Genomic DNA, 22,868 nt, shown 5'->3' with positions numbered 1-22,868 from the left:
GGTCAGTAATCTGACAAACATGACACCAATTAGCAAAATAACTATGATGCATACTCTAGATACGTGACATACCTCATCGTATAGGCTCCAGATCATTCAGTACCTTAGCTTGAGCTCACACTCTCAGTTCCAGGTGAAAGCCTGGAGCACAGGTTTGGGGGGGTGCTGTTCAAACTGGTGGAGTACTGAGAAAAGTTGTGGTTTAGATAAATCATCGTCTCAGATCTGGATAATGTTATAAATGCATTTTGTTTGCAGATAACGCATTCAATTGACCTTGGTACTATCATAGAATCATAGAATCTAATCCAAGGTTGGAAAAGACCTACAAGGTCATCAAGTCAACCAACAACCTATTGCCAATAGTTTTCACTAAGCCATGTTCCTTATAAAATACACTGAATTGTAATACTCTTATTCACTTCAAGCTATAAGGAATTAAATAAAGTATTTGATCTTCAGGGAGCCTTCTGAGAAGGTGTGAAAGAAAAAAAAAAACATTAATTATAGATTTGGCAATTTTTCCCATTTAACAAATTATTGGTGAAAGTATTCTGAGTTGCTCTACTTTCACCTATCAGGACTCTTTTTGATGAGGAGGCTCTCTGGAGATTTTCAGAAGCCATCTAGACACTGTACTGAGCAGCCTGCTCTAGATGTTTCTACTTGAGCAATCAGGTGTTGGTCCAGATGGCTTCCAGAGGTCTTGTCCAGTCTCAGCCATTCTGTGATTCTTTGTAAAGTCTTTGGTTTGTTGAAGTCAGTGGCGAGGACCCATCAATTTCAAAAGCATCAAGGCTTCAATATTATTTTTCATCAATGATACCATTGCAAAAGACATGAGGTGGTCCTCAAACTGATATACTGGTATGCATTTTACTGTGATAATTCTGAATTAACAGAAGAATTTTATTATATTGCTGAAGTCCTCATTAATCTAAGATGGCTGTTGCTGAAGCTCATACTTACGATACAAAGATGTCACTTAGTGTAAGAAGGTTGTCTATATATTCCATTTATTCAACTTAGGAAAATTCAGATCACACTGTGCTGTAAGCAATTATATACATAGGAGAAATTTGCATTTTTCCAGGCAATAAAGATAAAAAGATTAAATATTATCTGAAAGGAAAATGTAAAATAAGATTTACGCTTAGCCCTCCAACAAAAGAAGTTTCTCCTTTCCTTCCACCCTCTCAGTGTGGGGTTTCTTTCCTGTTGATGATGTTGCAAATTCCAGGAATTTTCAGGCCAATGGAAAAGAGTGTGTACTTATTTCTTCTGTCTGTACTATGAGGCCTGATATCAGCTCTTTAAAACAGCTTCATTAGTAGATCTTTCTGGTCTTTTTTTTTTTTTTTAACTTTAAAAAATACGACATAAGATATTATAGCTCAACATCCAGTGTGCAAAACATCCTAAGAGATTATCCTTTGCAAGTTCAGAAACTTCTTACTCAGCTTTTTGGAAAATTCAAGTTCTGGTATGATGGGAAGATGTCTCGTGATATTCCCCCTGTATAACTTCTCAAAAGATATCTTTGCTGAGAACATAAAATTGTGTCTTAGATAGATTTTTAGATCTTGGGCTGTTATGTCCCAGCTTTGTTGACTGTTTATCTGTGATAAGAACACCACTGGAATGCCTCTGTAACATGTTTTTCCTTGTATTTCTCAACTCTGTTCTTTGATCAAGTAGCTAGTGATGTGTGACAAGGTTACAACAAGCTACTGATTAACTTTGAAATTATAACATGTTAGTGCTGAAATTGCAATCAATTCTTTTATGAAGGGAAATAGCAAATATGCATAGGTCATGTATTCACGTAAATGAGTTAACAGTTACAGAGAAGACTTCAGATCGCACTGAGCAGTTGGTGAGCAATTGCATCCACAGAGATAGCACATTTTTCAAGGCAACACAGAAAAAGGGCTATAAACATTAGCAAGATTGCAAACATGAACTGTGTTGCACAAAGAACAAGCAAAATAGACAGTGATGTTAAAAATCAAATAACATTCACCATAAATACTAATACCTGACATCCATATGCCTCCCACAGATACTCACATTTTTACCTTGTAAAAGTGCTACAAGTTTAACTAATGAATGCTTTTGCAGCCACGTGCCTTGTTTATAGGCTATCATACAGTTTTTCTTGTTCAGTAACTTTCTCTCTGTTCAGGGGCCTTTCAGAACCATACACATCATGACAATCTTCAGTAATTGCGTCTTGTGAATGTAGGGACACATTTTATAGAACGAAAGTACCACCTTATTATTTTAAGGTGATTCCTATTTTGTTTAGCATTTGTTGTGGTTGTATGCATTTCTGATATATGAACCATTCATAATTTTTCAGACTTCTCTTCTGATGTTGATAATGGGAGAACTGGAGCCTTCTCAGGGTAAAATTAAGCACAGTGGAAGGATATCATTCTCTCCTCAAGTCTCTTGGATCATGCCTGGAACAATCAAAGAAAACATCATTTTCGGTGTATCCTATGATGAATACCGATACAAGAGTGTCATCCAAGCCTGCCAACTGGAAGAGGTCAGTCATTAGAACTCTTAAGACCTAATTGTATAAAAATAATACTAAATAAGAGTCAGGAGTTTCTTGTTTTAAGTAAACAAGAACTCATCCTGGCATTGAAATTTCGTAGTATTACAAGTCAGCCTATTGCCAGCTCCTTCGGACATACGCTGATGGTGCTGGTTCTGGGAGTTTACATAACAGGAGCTAAATCAGCTTACTTGACTGAGGTTGTGCTTTTCTTTGTGTGAATGCCATAAGTTTTCACATTGGAAATTACTGCAGGGTCAATCTTTATGTGATGTGTAGTCTATAATGAAGTCAGAATGCCCTTGTATTTGTTTGTTGTTCCTAGAGGGTAATGTAAGAAACGAGCACTTTTTCACCTTGCAGTATACAAAAGGACCCAACATTTTAGGCCTTTCCACGCTTATTGCTGTGCCATAAGATCAGGTGTTTCCTCAGCAGCATGTCGACGAAAACAATAAATATTTAACTGCTGAATAGGATCTTTCTTTAGGCTACGTAGTGAAACATTTTCCTTCAGTGCCAGTCAAGCAAGAAAACAATAGCCACTCTGTTTAAAAATAAGATGAGGTTACAGCATTTTATCTCAAGCAGGGTATAGTCAAGTGATAAAGTAATCTGGTCTTACGTGTTTATGGCCATCTCAGTCTGTGTTTGGATTGTGGTTTGCTGGAAATCTTCTTTGAAAGCTTCGGAAGACAGAAGAATTAGCAACTTCTGTTTCAGGCATTCTGAAGAGAGTAGTCCTTAACCCCAGACTTAAAAAGTTGTAGTTAATGCCAAACCTCCAAGGGACAACTTGCAGCAGTTCAAAACTCTCCTTGTCCCAGTAGGCTTTCCAGCCTAGGCCCTGGCTAGAGCAGAAGGTTTTTAGTGATGGGTTTGTTTGGTGCTGGTGGGCCAGCTCAGTATCTCCACGCCGGTGAGCTAGCTTGATGTTTCTGTGTTGGTGAGCGAGCTCAGTGTTTTGGCACTGGTATGATACCTTGGTGTTTTGTTTTGGTAGGATGGCTCAGTGTCTCAGTAGGCTGCAGTTCCTTTGTTCTCCAAGCAGGCTCAATCAAGCCAGCTTTGATCTGTGTGGGTGCAGATCTGTGCAGAACGATATGCTTCACCTCTAGCAGGACTCATTACTTGAGGCCAAGTTTGATATTTGTAAGGATACTTTCTTCTGCACTGAAGCTGAATAAATTGGGACTGCCTGAAGAGAAGGCAGAATGGTCTGGAATCAAGCCAAATGCATTACCTTGTTACTGTTATACTTGCTAGTCTCATTAGCGTTGAATTACAAATTATCAAGTAGGACTGAGAATAGCAAATGTAAGGATGGTTTTAAAATGTTAATTCCTAGTTTCTTCCCCATTGTGCACTTTTAAGGGTTTTATTACGACAAGAAGAGTTAATGTTTTGTTGGTTTATGGTTGTGTTTTTGTTCTTTCGGAAGAAGGAATACTAGAGAATTTCTGCCTAAAGGAGCTCACTTTACATTCTTCTCTACAATTTGTGTAGGTAGTTACATAGTGCCCCTGAATGCAAGAGAGTATTGTTTATTTTGTCTCTTATATGGGTTCTTCAAGTTGGACCAGGGTGTGGTAATAAAAGAGAGTTTGTTTCCTTATTGCACATATACTGGAAGTTAGTTAAAAGGCGTCTCTCAACAGTGACTAATTGAGATTTTCCTTCAAGTTCCATGCTCACAAAAAAAAAAAAAAAAAAAAAAAAAAAAAAAAGTTTTGAGGAAGACAAAGCCATTTCCTTTGACCTAGTGATCAAATGTAAACAGAATCATATAATTGTTTCCTTTTGAGTGGAAAGGGATCCTTAAAAGTCATCTGCTCCAACTCCCCTGCAATGAACAGGGCCATCTACAGCTAGATCAGGTACTCTGAGTCTGGTCCAGCCTGATCTTGAATGTCTCCAAGGATGGGGATCCACCACCTCTCCAGACAACCTGTTCCAGTGCATCACTAAAAACTTCCTTATATCCAATCTGTATCTCCCCTCCTTCAGTTTGAAACTATTTCCCTTAGTTCTAAAACAGCAGACCCTGATAAGAATCTGTCCCCTTTATAGCTCTCCTTTAGGTACTGAAAAGCCACTATCAGATCTCCCTGAAGCCTTCTCTTCTTCAGACTGAACAGACCCAGCTCTCTCAGCCTGTCTCCATAGGGGAGGTATTCCATCCCTTGAATCATTTTTGTGGCCCTCCTCTGGATGGACTCTTAAAGGTCATATGACTACTTGTCATAATTTCAGGAAGACACTATATATATATATATATGTATATATGTAATGCTGAAGAAGCATGAAAAAAGTTCTCAAATTCTATTTTGAATGTATTTCTATGAACTAGCAGCATGTCCTTATGGCCAAGAAAACTAGTGGTATCCTTGAATGCATCAAAAAGAGTGTGGCCAGGGAAGTGATCCTCCCCCTCTACTCTGCTGTGGTGAGGCCACATATGGAGCACTGCATTCAGTTCTGGGCTCCCCAGTTCAGGAAAGATTTTACAGCATAGCCTGCTTTATATGTGTAAAATGATTCAGAACTTGTTCATAATTACATTTTTTGATGTTACTGTTCCTTACAAGTAAAGTAGGACATCAGGGGAGGTAAAATCATGTGGTTCTAATTACAGGCATTTGGAAATAGACAAAGGTTAAGAGTAGAGCAGTAGGTGACAGAACAACAGAATGACTGCTTCGGAGTTGAGATGAAGAGATTGTAGTGTGTCTAGATTCACCCTTATTCATGCATGATGTTGAACTCGAATGCCAATACATTTTAGTCATGTGATACTTACTATGAAGCATCACAGTAAAAAGCATTTCATAGAAAAGGTAGAAGGGGAACTTGATCCTCTACCACTGCCTTCTTGTTTTATCTTTCCTCGGGGAATAGGGAATATCCTAGCAAGTATGCAGTGTGAATACATAACTTAACAGATCTCTTAAAATGAAGATAAAATTAGTCAGCACAAAGTAGTAGTCCTCACCATTTATCAATTTTTCAGTAACCTTGTTGGAATATGCTGTTTGAATGAGTTTAATTCTGAGTGTGCAGATATTATTGTGTTTATTACTTTTAACATTATTGCCATAATAGAGAAAAGCCAAGATGTGATTGAGGCAGTCTGAACTCTCTTTCTTCTAAAGAAAGTCCCCATATGCTAGTTTAAAAGTAATTAAAAGTAAAATAAGATAAACAGATGATACTTGAGCTTATGCTACCTTTCTTTTTTTTGGCAAGGTGTTTTACCCTTTTATTAAGTACTTTTCATCACATTCATGATAAAAGTCAATTAGAAGGTGAACTTCTTCCTAGCACTTCAGATTAAAGACCAATTAAGTAAGAACACATTCAGTGCTGGGAACATCCTGCATGATTCACCACTTTTATTCACAGTGATGAATGGCAAAAAACACTGGGAGATGTGAACTGCATGAATTTATATGTCTATGGAGTCTTGCTACTAAATATGAGGTAATTCCACAGGTGCATATTCCACAGAGACTGAAAGATTCTACTAATGTAATGGGAAGGATAACATGAATTTAAACAGGAATTTGTAGGAATAGCCAAGGGGTTTTCAACATCTTTATTACTGATATGAAAAATTGTGAAAAGAACATGGCTTGATTTTTGAATTTTTAATTTGAAAAATCATTATTAATAGCCTACAATAAACTGGAAGTGGTTTTTTTCATTGGTTTTTATCACTTGTTAAGTTATAAAGGTAAAGCCCTTGAACAGTTATAGTGGGAAACTTGAAGGCTACATTTTGTTAGCTTTGAACAAAATTGTCCCAAGGGAATACGTTTTTCAAGCCAGGACAGCAGAAACAAGCCCATTATAGTTATTCTTGTTAAAAAATAAAAAAGGACTGTATCTCATTTGAAGGGAGGCAGTACTTCATTTGTTTTAAAATCATAGTTCTGTGACTTCTGGTTTTGCCTTTGTGAAAGGTAAGAGATATTTTTCCGCCTACTTAATTCATTCTGTCCTTCAGTACTTTCCTAAGAGGCCATAAACCCATAATGGCAAACTACCTGTATGAAGCTGCTACTTTTAAAGTAAACACATGTTCTGATTTGACAGGCACCACCTGCTTGTGAATGTAATATTTAACGCTGCTTGCAAACAGAGAAAGTGTTTCCTTACAAAATCAAATCATATAACAGCATACAGGAAACACGAAACCACATTCTGTCCTTTTTGAGCTGCCTTCACAGGGAATGCATGCAATATATTTTCAGCTTAGATCATAAGAAAATGATTAGAGAAAGAGACAGTTAATATGCCAAGCCCTCGTTTGTGCTCTTGTGTGTTTGGCATCTCCTCAGAAAGGATGGCATCTCCCCCTCGGTGACTGGCTCCCTGCAGTGTCAAGGATGCCCTGAAACAAAAGCACATATTCTTACTAGCATCTCACTGTGCTTCCCCAGCCCCTTTTATCAGTGCTGACTGGGGTTTTTTTTTGCAGGTGTGTTATTAGTCTGCATAGAATATCACATCTGAAGCTGACTACAGGTGCACAATTAAACTAAATCTGTAGGAGCTGTGAGGCAGTTTGACAGCTTTTAGTCAGACAGCGTGTGAAATACTTTGCACCCCGTTTTGTGGCCACTGTTCACAAGGGCTGCTGACACGTTAGGAAGCGGAAGAGAGGAACAATAAGGACTCAAATCTGGTTCTGTGTGCTTTATAGTAAGCAATTCTCTGCAAGAGGATATTAAGAGGAAGCTTGGTTACCTAATCATGTAGATGTTTGAAATGTGGGTGTTCAATGAGAAAGCAGGTTACCTAGGCTGCCTTCATAGATAGGGACAGACACAGGTATGCCAATGTGAAGTTCCTCTCATCCTAGTGTAATCAACTAAAATAGCACAACTGAATTCCCTGCATGTTTTCTCTTGAGTTTTTAGAGAAAACAGGTAGCTTAGATGTCTTTGTTATCAATATGAGGTGGGGTGAGTCCCACTCTTTGTCCATGCATTAAACAGATGTATGGAAGCTGTCAAGCATTTAGCAACTAAGAAAGACAATAATTGTCTGACAGTTAATAACTAGTTAAAAAATCAGGAAAAAAAGTGCCAAATTTTACACATTGAGAACGGTGTTTTCTTAGCATGAAGACACATAAAACTATCAAGTAATCTTCAAATAATCTTGATAACAAAGAATTTGTATGCAAAAAAAGTCTGTTCTGTGTTTCCTTTTGTGTGTGTGTGTGTGTGTGTGTGTTTTAAGCAAGATCATATTTATTATATACTCTGGAAAGAGTTATTACATTAAACTATCTCAGCATTATTCTTCTGTACCAATCCCAAAGGTATTATCAATTACCCTTGCTGAGGCAGGTGAATATGACTTACACACAGTTAAACCTACAAACAAATATTAAATAGAGTGCTTTCTCCTTGAGTGTGAGATTTGTTAGCTAATATTAGAAGATCTCACAAAAAATAATTACCATCTATGGGAACAGGGACTGGAGAGAGAGTGATAGGGTTCCTCTCTGAAAATAATGCCTCCTATTTTATTACCCTGACCCACGATGTCGGAGGTGGATATTGCTGGTATGGCAGTAGAGGCAAACCTTCCCACCAGTTTTCCATTACATGTTGTTGCCATGTGACAGATGGCAGCAGAGGGGCAGTCTGACAAAATGGCATCTGATGCAGAAGTGCGGATGCAGCAGAGGTGTGTCGTGGAATTCCTCCATGCAAAAAAAGTGGCACCCATTGACGTTTATTGACTCTTGCTGAATGCTTATGGAGACCAAACAGCAGATGTGAGCACGGTGAGGCAGTGAGTGGTGTGTTTCAGCAGAGGTGGCAGTGATGTGAAAGACAAGCCATGTTCTGCATGGCCATGCACAGCTGTTACACCACAAAACGAGCTCATCTGCACGAATCAGAAGACTGACTAGGGAACTGTGTACAGAGCTAAATATCAGCTTCAAAGCACTGGTGGCAATGTTGGAATATCACAGATTTTGCATCAGGTGGGTCCTAGGAATGCTCACACAGGAACGTAAAGAACACCATATGAAAGTTTGTCATGACTTTCTGAATCAATATGAGGCTGAAGGTGACAGTATTCCACTACAAACGATGATGAAATGTGTTGTCACCATTAGGAGCTGGAGTCAAAATGACAGTCTGTGGAGATGCAAAATGTGAATTCCCCATTGAAGAAAAAGTTCAAGACACAGCCCTCAATGGGTGAAGTTATGAGATAGGAAAGGGGTGATCCTTCTGGATTCCCTGGAACCCAGACAAATCATCGACTTTGACCACTACATCATGATGCTGACTAAGCTGAAGGCTCGAACTTCCAGAGACAGGCAGAGAAAAAAACTTATCCCAAGATAACACCAGGCCCCATACCAGTTTGAAGACTGTGGAACATGCTGTCAGCCTTGCCTGGGCTGTCCTATAAAACCTATCACATAGTCCAGATTTCCTTCTGACTGCCATCTGTTTGTGCCAATGAAAGACAGAATGTGTAGGCAACATTTGTCTAGCAACAAGACTGGCACAACAATTGTGAAATTGTTAAGTGGGTCAGCTCTGGTGGTGGAGATTTTTATGTGTGGCTTGCAGCCTTTGGTGAAATTGCACATCTAGTGGTCGTGACTATGTTGAAAAACAGTGTTCTGTAGCTAAGAATTTGCTCTATCAAATAGTGTTGTGCATCTGTTATAATTTCTATGGAAATAAATAGGAGGCATTAGTTTTTGAGCAACCTATGTATATATTAAAGAAAATCCAGTAAATGCTTCATTAGCATGCTGGGTTTTGTGCTGTTCAGCATCATTACATTAGATTTGTTCCTGGCTTAATTTCACTTCCTGCATAAAATGACAGCAAGGATGTATTTGGACCAGCCCTACATACTTTTTTACAATAGGTAATGCATGTTCCAACAAATAACATTGTGTGTCTATTGGACTTCTTCACTCTGTTTACGCCATTGAAAGAAATTACTAACCATTTTTTGATTATTATAATTACAGCCTGAAAAGTTCTTTGTCTTTTCCATGCCATATATTACCCTGAGGTGAAAGGTAGAAGAAAACAGAAGGGGAACTCATTAAAAGTCTGATTAAAATACCATGTTGACATACCTGCAAAGAAATATATCAGACAAAATCCAACCACCAAAGCAATGGGAGTTCTGGAATTGATTTTAGTAGGGCTAGGATTTTACATTGATGATAGGGGGAGATATAATGGGCCCAGTAATAACCTGGAGCTTATTTAGAAAAAGATGTAGAGACAGGAGTCAACAATGGCACCAACAATATTGCAGTCTTCAATAGAAATGTGAAGCAGTTGAAGTCAGCTTAAATATTTAGGTACGCAACAGCACAAATAGCAGTGTCCAGGTGAAGATATTGGGTTAATGTCAAAGGTGCAGATGCATAACATGACTCCTGTGTGCAGAGTGAAATTGGAAGGGATCTGAGCAGGTCATCTCACTTAAATGCCAGAAAAGCCTTTATGCCAGAATTCCACACCTCCTTTTGAAGTACTTCACGGCCTATAGGAAAATAATTATATTCAGATAATTGTGCTTTAAAAATGTTAGCACTATATTTTGCATCCTTCTTTCTGCAAATGTCAGTTAGTAACAGGGATTTGTTTGTGCGGGAAGTAACTAGTTAACATCAGAATAAGTTAGAAATCACCTGCAATGGCTTTTCCGTACATAAAAGCCTCTTGATTTTGAGGTCAGAATCCTCTGAGCCAGGAAGTAAATGCTATTACCAAATTAAAGAGTTGGGAGAATCTCCCATTTCCTGATGGATCAGGCAGTCAATTTCTAGTCTTTGAGCTGCTGGACTTTAATCTGTCACTGATCCAGGACTGAACAGCATTGTTACTCTGTTCCTGAGGTCAGGGCAATTTACAGGGGAGGAAGAAGGAAGTGTTTCTCTGGCAAGATTTTTATTTATTTATTTGTTCGGCAAAACCTGCGGGGCCTGTGACATCCAAAAGAAAATGATTAGCAGTCAAAATCTCAGTGCATGTGATCACAGCTATTTTGCATCAGACTTCATGTGAAATGTTAACTTCTAGAGAACAGCTCAGCTTAGATTGTATTTCCCTGGAAGTCTGAAGAGCCTGGTATCTGAGCCTGACCGTACGTCCCAGCACTTCTCTGTTCACCTGGGGAATGATGCAGATTGCATATTCAGAGCTGGAATCGATCGTTCTTACGCAGATACCACAGCTGGAAACAGGAGTCCTGTGCTAGCTGGGGACAGACAAGATAAAAGGTGTTCTGACAGTGCCATAGAGAAGAGCTTGTCTTTTTCCTCCATCTTTTTAATTCCATATCCTCTCTGCCACTGTTTTAGTAGCAGAAGTTATGTTCTCTGGCTGGCCAAAGATTTTGATCGCTTCCAGAATAATTCAAGCTTGTTTCTTTCACTGAAAAGTGCCAGGCATCTGCTTTCTGATTTCATAAATAGTAATGCCTTGAAAAACGCTTCAAATTTGTCTTCTAGTGTTTTGCCTAAGGAAAGATAGCAAGCCCTCCTTTGCCTGACTCGTGGTTCTGACTCTAATGTGGGATGTTCCTCAACAGGAAGCACTGGAAGAGCACAGCTTTTTCCAGCAGCAGTGGTAGGCCATCTGGGACATGTTCATGCCCCTACTATGAGTGGAGTGGCTGTGTGCAGGTGAATGAATGGTTCTGAATGCCTTGAATTGCTGCAGTTGTGTGGGAGCAGCTGTGCAGCAGTGCTGTGCTGCTGGGTGGGCAGTGCTGGTGTAGGGAGCATCTGGCTGTCTTGGGGCTTCCAGCTGCGTGCTGGGAAGGCTGCCTTGCAGTCCTACTTCTGGAAGCCCAGTCTGCCCAGGGCACGGCCAGCAAATGGTTGGGAACCTGAGGTAGTCGAGCCTGTGTTTCTGAGCAAAATTCCCTGACATACGGAATGTTGTGGAGCTGCATCAGGGCAGGGTCAGTTGGATATCAGGAAAAGGTTCTTTACCAGAGAGTGGTCAGACGCCAGAACGGGCAGCGGTCGTGGTCACAAGCTGCTGGAGCTGTAGAGCATTTGGACAACGCTTTCAGACATAGGGTCTGATTTTTGGGTGGTTCTGTGTGGAGGTAGGAGTTGTACTTGAGGTTCCTTGTGGATCTTTTCCAACTCAGCAGATTCTATAATTCTATGGTTCTATGACTCACAGTGGCGTCAGTGTTACTGAAATAGCTTAAGGACATAGGCTGGATAAGGTTTACAGGCAAGTTAATATTTTTTATAAGAGCAACCGTAAACTTAGATAAGCTAGATGGTGTTAGCGCACATAAGCACTTCTTCACATCTATGCTTCCATGAATTGTTGTGGTTTGCAGGGATCTGTGCTAAATGCAACTACTCAAAAGTCTCCTGTCCACCTCTGCCAGTGAGGCACAGGGATCTCTACTGGTGCCTCTTTCTGTCTTACATGTGAACAAAATGGTATTCTCTGTTTTCTTCACTGGCAAAATATTCATTTCTAGTACAGCCATAAGTAAGTTACATGCCAAGTGGTGGAGCTTGGTTCCTACACTATTTGCAAGCCTGTGTTCCTGTCATTCTCTGCTGAGAATTTTATCCAAGCCTTGTTTTTATGAAACTGCCTTCTCTGAGGTCTGAAGAATTCAGATCTAGACTTTGATTTTTGCTTTTCCACCCGTGGTAGCAAGAGCATTTATCATCATTATTATAGAGGAAACTAACAATTAACATCTTGAATCAGTTTTATATGAAAGTATATTCTTTGTTTTTATAGCAATCCAGCAATTCAAATATTTGTTCTTGAAACCTTACAGCTTGAGATTGTTCTCTGAGATAGAATGATGCTCTGTTTAATCACCATTTCTGATTACGTGAACATGTGAAGAAACAATTGTGTGGGAGACTTTTTTATTTCATTTTTTTACAACTTCTGTCTAACCTCTCTGTGCAGTATTGCATATCGTGCCTCCATTTGTTCTGTAGCTTGAGTTCTTTGAATATGGAAAATCCATGTCAGATTCTTAAAAAAATTTGTCAACAGGACATTTTGAAGTTCCCAGACAAAGATTATACAGTGCTGGGAGAAGGTGGAATCATTCTGAGTGGAGGCCAGCGAGCACGAATCTCACTAGCAAGGTGAGCATTTTGCTATTTCTATGTTTTACATACAGGGGAAATGTTATGACTGAACATATAAGTACATGTGGGCTAAGGCCTAATATGTAGCTATACCCCAGGCAGGAGCTTCGTTTTGCTATCAGAAATCTGAGATTTGCCCTGCAGTTTCATTTGTGATACATCTGTACAGCTATTCATTGAATTTTAAAAATGTCACGCCAGATGCATGCTATGGCTTGGCTGAAGATGAGTGTTCTCCTCCTGACACAAGATGCACTGGGAGATTCAGAACTTCACGTGTAGTTCTCTGAGTATCAAAGAAACACTTGCGATACACATACACAGATAAAGCAGCATGCTGGGATCTTTGCCTGCTGTGATACTTAGACAAAGCAGTTTGTACACCGACTAATGACATACTCTCTGCCTGCAGATAACAAAACTGAAAAAAATCCTGCCATGTTTCAATAAGTGTTACTAGTTTAGGAATTTTTGTGTCATACAAAAAATAAGTGGAAAACAATGGTTAGCTTGCACCAACGGGTAATGGCCTAGCCCTGTCTCTTGGGCTTTCCAAAGTCAGGAGATAATTTTGAAGAGCAGCATGTTTTTCATGTAGATTAGCTGTATGTTTCAGCTGGATTGCTTAGTTATCATCAAAAATCCAGGAATGATAGCTGTAATGTGTAAATGGTCCTGTTGGTTTCTGTGCTGAGTGGCTCAAAAATGCTTGGTAGAAGTAAAATCTCATTATAGTGGTCCACAGTGGCATCCCGTGAAAGATGTGCATGCCTGTTTGAGGCTAGAAGATTCATTAAAATAGGAAGCCTTTCATTGAGGATATCCATAGTGCATTTGTAAGAGAGGAAAAGGGATATGGCTGCTTCTGTTTCCTACAGAAGGACAAGAGAGAAGTGGGCAAAGTTTCCAGAGAACACCAAAAAAAAGGGAAAGAAGAACCCTAACCAAAACCCACTTCTATTTTCATACAAACTTCACTCAAAATATTTCTCAGATTCACTGAGTAATCATGTCTGTTGTTTTTCAGATGGTCACAGCTCATTTACTGGAGTGTCATATAATGGAATTTATGTTTTTATTGCCAGCTGTATAATAATTATTTCATAAACAGTTACATGTTGAAAGGCAATAGTTTATTTGCTTTAAATTTTGATTGTGCTCTAATCTAAACTCAACATACATGAAGGTGTGCAGGTCCTTGGGTTGCAGATGAAGGTCTGTGGAAGCCAGAGAAGAAACTGTAGGATTACAGCCCTGAGTCGTACCCTCCTTCACTGCAGATAACCTGGACATTATTTGCTTGGACTGGCTGCATGCATCTATCTGGTGTACTTCTTGCAGTCATATTAAATTAGAATCCCTTCTGTAAGTGCCATCAGTGATTCTTCCTAGGAGCAGATGCAGCTTGCCTGAGTTCTGCTTTCTAACAGTACAGCCAGTGCTGCTGTTGCGACAGGGCAAACAAAAAGCCCCTGGAAGGAAACACACTGTGCTCATTGGCTCAGCACTTTGAAGTCAGTCCTATACAGCTAGTCAGTCCACCATACAAATTACAGCCATAATCTGAGTGCAACTGTTATTCCATCAGACAAACTGCAGATGTTTCACTGATGAAAATGCCAAGAACAGCGTGAGCTTTTTGTTATTGTGCAGCCACTTCATCATAACATAACGTATGGCCATTTAAATCAATCATGACAGAGATTTTTTGATAGAGCTGCTTGGTTTATTAACATAATATAGTATCATTGAGCTTTATTTCTCCTGGTGGTTAAATATTTTCACATTGTTTAACATAATTATTTGAAAACACGATTGAAAAGTACTTTAAAAAGTACTGAAATGAAGTTGTCCAAATTTTCTTTACTAATTATACCATGATTCGTATCACATCATGATTTTCAAACTGACAGAGGAAGGCAAGGGGTTTTTTTGAACTTCTGTTGAAACTGATCTACAAAACCCCTCTTAACCACAAATTTAAGTATCACTGACCCATGTCCAGACATATGTAGCTTAAGAGCCTAATGCCACAAATGATTTTTCACATCCTGATCTCAAAATATTGTACAGTCCTGTTTAAGGTAATGCTTGCAATCTTATAGCTTGCTAACACTTGTCCTGGCTCACCATTTATCTCAAATTACCAAAATTATCACATGCACCAAAGTCTTTTTAGGCACTTATTTACATAGATGTAATATTTCCTCAGGCGTCAGAAGACATTACAGGGGATTCTAAATTCCATTTTAAATGTACACTGTACACCCAGAGGGACTGTCAAATCCGGGCTTTAAAAACATCTGTGGAGAAGCCTCTGTGAAAAGCATCTTTATTTCTTCCTTTGTACAGAAATTAGTGAAAGATTTATTTAGTACTTAACATAGTCTGCAGCAAGGAAAGCCCTAACTGAAAAGTGACTTATAAGCAGATTAAATGTTGAACTCTAACTCTGTATTTATACTGAAAAAAAGTTTTTGAGTTAGAAATATAAAGGCAGTCATTTTAAGTTATGTTTATGTGAATTTGTAAGAGTTGTGAAAGTTAATTTCGTTTCTGTTTTCTCTGCTCAGAGCAGTGTACAAAGACGCTGATTTGTATCTCATGGATTCTCCTTTTGGATATTTAGACATTTTTACAGAAAAAGAAATATTTGAGAGGTACTGTATGTTTTGAAATGCTGTACTTAAGAATTCCATCAAATGACTTAGTGTAAAACCAGTAACAGAAATCTCCCTCTAATTGTTATAGAATTTAAGAACAGTACAAAAATACAGAAGTGATTAAAATAATACCTTTGGGGAATGTTGTTTTATAGAATTTTTGTGAGTAAACATTTTGTGTTAGCATTAGGATGGGATATTGTGTATAGCAGGCCTGGGCCATATTGAACCTGATGTAATCTGTTAATCCCAGGTTGTAACACTTCATGTCAGGTGCATCTGTCTACCAGAAGGGCTCTCCGTTTAAAATTTGTATCCACTATGTCAGTATACATTTTGGCAATATTTTTTTTTTTTAGAAAGAAATTTTAATTGCTGAAAGAGTGGTCACCTGAAAGTGCCCACTGAACAGGAGAATGTTGGCCGAACATGTAGACTTCTGACTTGTCCTCTTAGAGTAGCTCAAAACACTGGGGACACACTGCCGTCCATGAAATTTGCAGTTACCAAATTTGAAGCTTTGGAACTGAGCTAATAAATCTAAGAAACTCTAAAATGAGAAGAAATATTTCATTTTCATGTTGAGCTGTACTTTTTTGGATTGATCCGAAAACGATTTATTTTTCCCCCTCCTTTGGCTTCTGCTCTAAAAATGCTCATCCTTCATTCGTTACCTCACCTTCACACAAGCCTTACCAGTTCCTTGTAGTTTGAGGGAGCACCAAAGACTGTGCATACTTGGAGGGAGGCAGGTGTGGATTAAAAATGGAGGAGATAAAAAGAAATGTCTAATTATGAGAAGAAAAAATCTAATTTTTAACTTTTGTTTTTCATAGTTGTGTGTGCAAGTTGATGGCCAATAAAACTAGGATCTTAGTTACTTCAAAACTGGAACATTTGAAGATTGCTGACAAAATATTAATCTTACATGAGGGGAGCTGCTATTTCTATGGAACATTTTCTGAACTTCAGGGCCAAAGGCCAGACTTCAGCTCGGAGCTGATGGGATTTGATTCTTTTGATCAATTCAGTGCAGAGAGAAGAAATTCAATTATAACTGAGACTCTGCGACGATTTTCCTTTGAAGGAGAAAGCATGGGATCACGAAATGAAATAAAGAAGCAATCTTTTAAACAAACATCAGATTTTAATGACAAAAGGAAGAACTCCGTCATTGTTAACCCACTTAATGCAGGCAGGAAGTTATCGATAATACAGAAGAATGGGACACAGGTCAATGGACTGGAAGATGGCCACGTTGACTCACCAGAAAGGAGGATCTCACTGGTACCTGACCTGGAACAGGGAGATGTGGGACTACCTCGAAGTAACATGTTAAACTCTGACCACATGCTGCAATCTCGGAGGAGGCAGTCTGTGTTAAGTCTGATGACAGGCACCTCCGTGAACCAAGGCCCACACACCTCCAAAAAGGGAAGTACAACGTTTCGGAAAATGTCTATGGTGCCTCAGACAAACCTGTCCTCTGAGATAGATATCTACACTAGGCGCTTGTCTCGAGACAGCATCTTGGACATCACTGATGAAATTAATGAAGAGGATTTGAAGGTGCGTGTTGGTTTACTTCATCTTTTTTGATATGGTGACAATTTGAGCAATATACTCCTATGCCCATTTCTACTTGACTATGCACTCTACAATATTTCCTGAGGAATGTCTTTTCTTCAATATCTATCAATATTTTTTTAAAGTCAAATACTATCTTGAAATTCTTGAAAATATTTCTTGTCAAACTGCCTAGCTTATATTCTGGTACAAATAATCAACAGACAAGTAAGCTGTTTTGCTCTGTTTTTATGGGTGTGCTGGAAATCATGGTCAATCAAGGTTGAGTTTTACGCCAACAACTGGAGCAAAATTCCTTTCTTTTTCTTATAATTAACAATATTACGTGATGAAATACTTTTCTTTCCAAGGTTTCCCCTGCTCCCCCCCTCTCTCCCCCCTCCCCTCCAAATTTTTCTTTAAAATTATTTTTGATAGGATAGAAAAATTTTCTATAGTAGTTTACTTTGTGGAAAAAAAGTCCAGAAGAAACGTTGAAACTCTTAATTTGCTGAAGCACTGTCCATTTTTTCTTTTGCTTTATTGTTTTGAGCAGAACAAAAATCCCTTAATATATCTATGATTTCATTTTAACAGCATATTAGTAGTCTGCATTCCAATATACACTGAAAGAAAATTGCTGTTGATTAACTATTACCCGACTTTCTGAAGTACTGGAAAAAAATCTTTGTTGTTTCTTTCAGTGTTATCTGAACATTTCAAATTATCCCTAAGCTGTGATGTTGGAGTGAAGATAATTTGATCACCTAGTATCTTTCTCACCTGGCCCATTATCAGGCAATTTGAATCAAATCATAGAATTTGGAATACTATGATACATAGAATGTTGGAAAACTTAAAAGATCATCTAGTTTGTGTAGCTTAAAGATTAAAGATCCTTAAAGATCATTTACTTCCAACCTCCATCCATGGATGCAGGCTTCCCCCAGTTTCCACTAGACCAGGTTGCACAGGGCCCCATCCAACTTAGCCTTGAACACCTCCAGGGAGAGGGCATCCACAGCTGGGCAATCCATGCCAGAGCCTCACCACTCTCACAGTGCAGAATTTCTTCCTAATGCCTAATCTAAATAATTCCTCCTTTAGTTTAAAGCTGCTCTCCCTTGTCCTATCACTGCATTCCGTGATAAAAAGTTCCTCCCCATCTTGTCTGTAGTCCCCCATTAGGTACTGGAATGCCACTATAAGGTCCCTCTGGAGCCTTCTCTTCCTTGGGCTAAACAACCCCAACTCTCTCAGCCTGTAGTGTGAATGCTACAGTTCAATTATTTGGAGTCAGCAGAAAGAATGACAGCTTTCACGTGAGTTAGCAGAATGAATGACAGCATTCGTGTGTCAGAAATTTTCACAAATAGGTACTATTGTCATTGTAACTATGGTCTTATCAATTCTCTGTCAGGAATGCTTTACTGATGATGCTGAAGGCATGGGTACTGTTACCACGTGGAATACTTATTTCAGATACATTACCATCCACAAAAGTTTGATTTTTGTACTGATTTTATGTGTGACTATCTTCTTATTTGAGGTAAGAAAATCTGTTCCCAGTTTCATTTTCCTGCAAATGATGTTTCTTCAAATTATGTAGTTTGTGATAGAAGTATAAAGGGATAAAGGATCAAGACATCAGTTGATGCGTGTATCGACCAGCGGCAACTGCCGTTAAAATGATGATTTTTTAAATATAATTTCTCTACCTTTTAGTTGCTCACTGAAGGTAATGATCAGTACATGGCAGAACTCAGATTATCATTGTTATTTCTGTTATATAAACTGTTGTCCTGAGCTTGTCTCTTTTTCGCAGGTGAATGAATTCCCATTTTCTATGAAAAGAAATCTTTACAGAGCCTTGTGAATTTAACAAGTACACACATATCAGTCCTGGAGAGTTGCTTTTAATAATGTGTTATTAGTTTTTCTCTCAGTGAAGGAAGAAAGGGTAATAATGCAGAAAGCTGAAGGCCTTTGATGGCATTTAAAGACAGGTGGGATTTTCCCACAGTGTGCAGAGAAGACTTTTTTCCAAGTACAGTGAAAACACTGTCAGAACATGTGCTGAAGAACTTCTGCCTGATCACATGCCTGATCATTATTTTACCTTTTGTGGATGTTTTCTGCTTTTTGTTTTTTCTCAGCTTAGGAAAGGCTTTTAACGTATCTACATAAACTTCTACTATCCTCTTTTACAATTAATATCCTAAATTGAGAGTTTTTTCTAAGGCATGAAACACATTTCAGAGAAAAGGCTGTGATTAATGGGGACTGTATTGATATGCCAACTTATAAAATATAGCTCCTTTTCCCTTGACATTTTTCAGCACAGGAAGAAAAAAAGAAAAATCCACTAGGAATATAGGATTGCTTTTTGACTGATTGTGCCAGTGAAGGGTTTTTAACAATTCTAAGTTGACGTTTGACCTTCTTTTAGTATCATGAAACCTGGAGAAGGACATGAGTGATAATAGGCTGAATTTACAGTAATGTTGCATTCTGGATGACTAAATTAGTTCTTCTGGAATCGATGACTTTGTGTCTGGAGCTTGGGTCTTGTTTGAGATCCCACATTTCTAAACCACTTCCAACAACAAGATTGAGCATTTTAATGTGTAGCTGTTCTTATTATGTAAGTTCTATTTTCCTGGTGTGGAAAATGGCATTATAAACATACAACAGCAAAGTTAAATGTGATTTGTAGGAGAAAAGGAAATTTTAACTTTGAGGTGTTTGCCTCTATATTCAGCATATATTTCCAATACTGGTCACAGTTTTTGCTTTTTAAATTAGATGAAAAACTTTTTAAATAATTCAAAAGCCTCTTCTTCTAACTGAGAACAAATCTGATGACTATGAATATCGATCCATCATAGTTAAAGTCCCCAGTGTAACTATTGCTTAAATAAAATCCTATTGATAAATTAATGGGCTGGGAGATATTCAGATATAGCACAACCTATGTAGCCTCTATTAAGGCTCTGTGTATGAGATGAAATACCGTGCAAGTTGAGTATGTGGCCTGCAGTTGCCCTTCTGACCATAGGTGGTGAAGAAAGTCTAGTGCTAAACACTGAAATATTGAACTGAGAGAATGGTGACAAGTAAATCGAAAGTGGAATTTTAACAGCCTTCAGAACTGGATGGGACTACTATGAAAATGCTAGATATGCTATTTTAGATTTAGAATGGATTACTTCATATTACAGATCCCAAGGTGGGTTCGTGGAGAACACCATAAATCGGCCATCGGCTGTACTTTCTTTCCACACTTGTGGAGTGTGAGCGGCTCAAAGCAAATTTCCTAGATGTAGGACGCAGAGACCAAAGTTAGTGAACTAGAGGAAGAGCAGTTATGCATGGAAACATTTAGAAAGTTTTGTATTCTTTTGCAATACATGCAATTAACAATTAACATGCACTGTCTTCCCACCAGTATTCTGTTACATTTTGTTGCCGTTTAACTGATGGCAGCAGAGGGGCAATCTGACAAGTGCTGTCTGACATGGAAGTGTGTATGAAGCAGAAGTGTGTCATGGGATTCCTCCATGCAGAAACATGGCACCCATTGACATCTGCTGACTCCTGCTGCGTGCTTATGTGGATCAAAGAGTGGTTGTTACCACAGTGAGATGGTGGGTGATGCATTTCAGCAGCAGTGACAGCAACAAAGACAGGCCACATTCTGGATGACCTTGCAGATTTTTATGAGCTCTTGTTCATTGCTGGTGAAAAGGCATAGTTAATGGTGGTGACTATATTGAAAAGTTGTGTTTTGTAGCTGAGAATTTGCTCTATCAAATGGTATCATTCTGCTCTTTGTTGTAGTTTCCATGCAAATAAATAGGAGGCATTATTTTCAGAGTGGCCTATGTACATTTAGATAGACAAGAAATCATAAGTAGAAAAAGAAACAGAGTGAAATGGAGTGACCTACATGAAGTTCTCCACTGACTCAGAGAACAGAAAACATTTGTTATAGAGAAAGTTTCCATTGGGCACAATAAATAGAGTTGAATTCCATCTTAAAATATGCTAAAGTAGATTATGTGGTGAAGTATGTAAAGCTAGCAGCCAAACAAGATCAGACAAATAGATATATATCGAAGGTAGGTGTCACCTGGAAAGAACAGTAATGCAAGAGTAAAAATGTTAAAGGTTTTGAATTATTGCCTTTGAATATATTGGGAAAGAGACCTGTTTTCTTTTCTTTTTTTTTTTTTTTTTTTTTTTAAAGAGCCATCACGAAATATTAGCTTTTGAAACTTAAAATATGTTAAAGAGTACACTGAATATCCCTTGTCATTCAGACTGCATTAACAAGCCTTTGTTAATAGTATGGTAAAAAATAATTCAAGAATATTAAAGAACTTGAGTGCCTGATTGTAATAAAAGTCTAAATGTAGCTTTGCTAGTGGGATGCACTGAATGGTTTCTGTGGAAGGAGAAGCTGATCTGACAAGGTTTTGCTTCAAGGAAGTTTGATTTCCATAGATTTACAATGCTCTCTCTACAAACAATTATGGAACAAAAAAAAAAAAATTAAATGAGAAGATCATAATGAGACAAGACAAAAAATTAACTGTTTTCTCTGGTCACAGGTGGCTGCTTCTCTTTTTCTGTTATTATTTCTTCAAAAGTAAGTAATTCTGATTATTTATTGAAGGACTGAAGAATACTTTACATTGATTTTTGTTATACATAATTAATACATTCTGCCAGAAGTCCATATAATAGGCTCTAGCTTAAGTTCAATAAAGTGATTCGTAGATGGAGGTGGTACCTTACACTTGTCCTTCTCTAAGTGCTAACATTTGTATGGTTTGTGCCTTATTACTGAATGCACAGCAGTGACAAAAGACATTTCCTCAGTCAGCTCACTCTAAAGATGTGTGGACTTATTTCTGAATATGTTGTTGTTCACTGTTGTCTTTCAGGGTCCAGCAGATGAGGGTTAAAACATGCTGAGCAGCAGTATGGCTTTTCATGTGTCACTGCTTTTGCTTCTTATTTTAGTCCTGTAGAACTAAGTGTGTGTTCAAGCATAGGAAATGTGGTAATTAATGTGTGATTTGGGGGGGAATTTTGGTCTCCTCTTAGCCTAGGTCACTAAGGTTTTGGATTAAATTTTATCTTTTTAAAAACAAAAACACATTTTAGAAATCACTACAAATGCTGATAGATGCAAGCATCTCCAAAGATATGTGAAGAAAAGAATATGGCATATATTTCCTTGGCCCCTGAATGCACACGGACTAACTTTGTCTTACTGGCACTTGAGGTAGATCATGATATATATGATGGTGTGAGTCCAGAGGAGGGCCACAAAGATGATCAGAGGGCTGGAGCACCTCTCCTATGAGGAAACGTTGAGGGAGTTGGGACTGTTCAGCCTGGAGAAGAGAAGGTTCTGGGAAGATCTCACTGCAATCTTCCCATACTTGAAAGGAGCATATAAACAAGAGTGAGACCGACTTTCAGTGCAGATAGATAGTGACAGGTCAAGGGGGAATGGCTTTAAACTGAAAGAGGGAAGGTTTAGGTTAGAAAGAAATTCTTCATTCAGAGGGTGGTGAGGCACTGGAACAGGCTGCCCACGGAATCTGTAGGTGCCCTGTCCCTGGAGGTGTTCAAGGGCAGGACTGATGAGTTCCTGGGCAGTCTGACCTAGTGGCTGGCAGCCCTGCTCATGGCAAGGGGCTTGGAAGTAGATGATCTTTGAGGTCCTTTCTAACTCAAGCCGGTGTATGATTCTATGATTTTATTTCATAGGATAGGATAATTCATACAGGATAGGATATTTCATAGGATAATAATAGTAAATGACAGTTAAACTATATAACTAATCATTGACTTAGTTTTAAAAGAAATGAACGTTGCAGTGCTATTTATTTAGTAGAGAAATTAAAAA

The 22,868-nt window shown here is 38.5% G+C and overlaps 1 protein-coding gene across 1 annotated transcript in view; it reads left to right on the top strand.

Annotated features, from left to right (window-relative positions):
- Window positions 1–22,868, top strand: part of CFTR (CF transmembrane conductance regulator) — an 81,383-nt gene that overhangs the window by 28,625 nt on the left and 29,890 nt on the right. The window contains exons 11-16 of the mRNA XM_042815365.1: window positions 2,363–2,554; window positions 12,619–12,713; window positions 15,290–15,376; window positions 16,216–16,948; window positions 18,366–18,494; window positions 21,559–21,596. Coding sequence (XP_042671299.1) covers window positions 2,363–2,554; window positions 12,619–12,713; window positions 15,290–15,376; window positions 16,216–16,948; window positions 18,366–18,494; window positions 21,559–21,596 — 1,274 coding nt within the window. The remainder of the gene's footprint in view (window positions 1–2,362; window positions 2,555–12,618; window positions 12,714–15,289; window positions 15,377–16,215; window positions 16,949–18,365; window positions 18,495–21,558; window positions 21,597–22,868) is intronic.

This window comes from Centrocercus urophasianus, unplaced genomic scaffold, assembly GCF_019232065.1.
Source record: "Centrocercus urophasianus isolate 14NV4802_14NV808 unplaced genomic scaffold, USGS_Curo_1.0 seq_15, whole genome shotgun sequence".
NCBI classification, from domain to species: domain Eukaryota; kingdom Metazoa; phylum Chordata; class Aves; order Galliformes; family Phasianidae; genus Centrocercus; species Centrocercus urophasianus.
The sequence above is the reverse complement of the archived record's forward strand: the minus strand, read 5'-3'. Positions and strand labels throughout refer to the sequence as shown.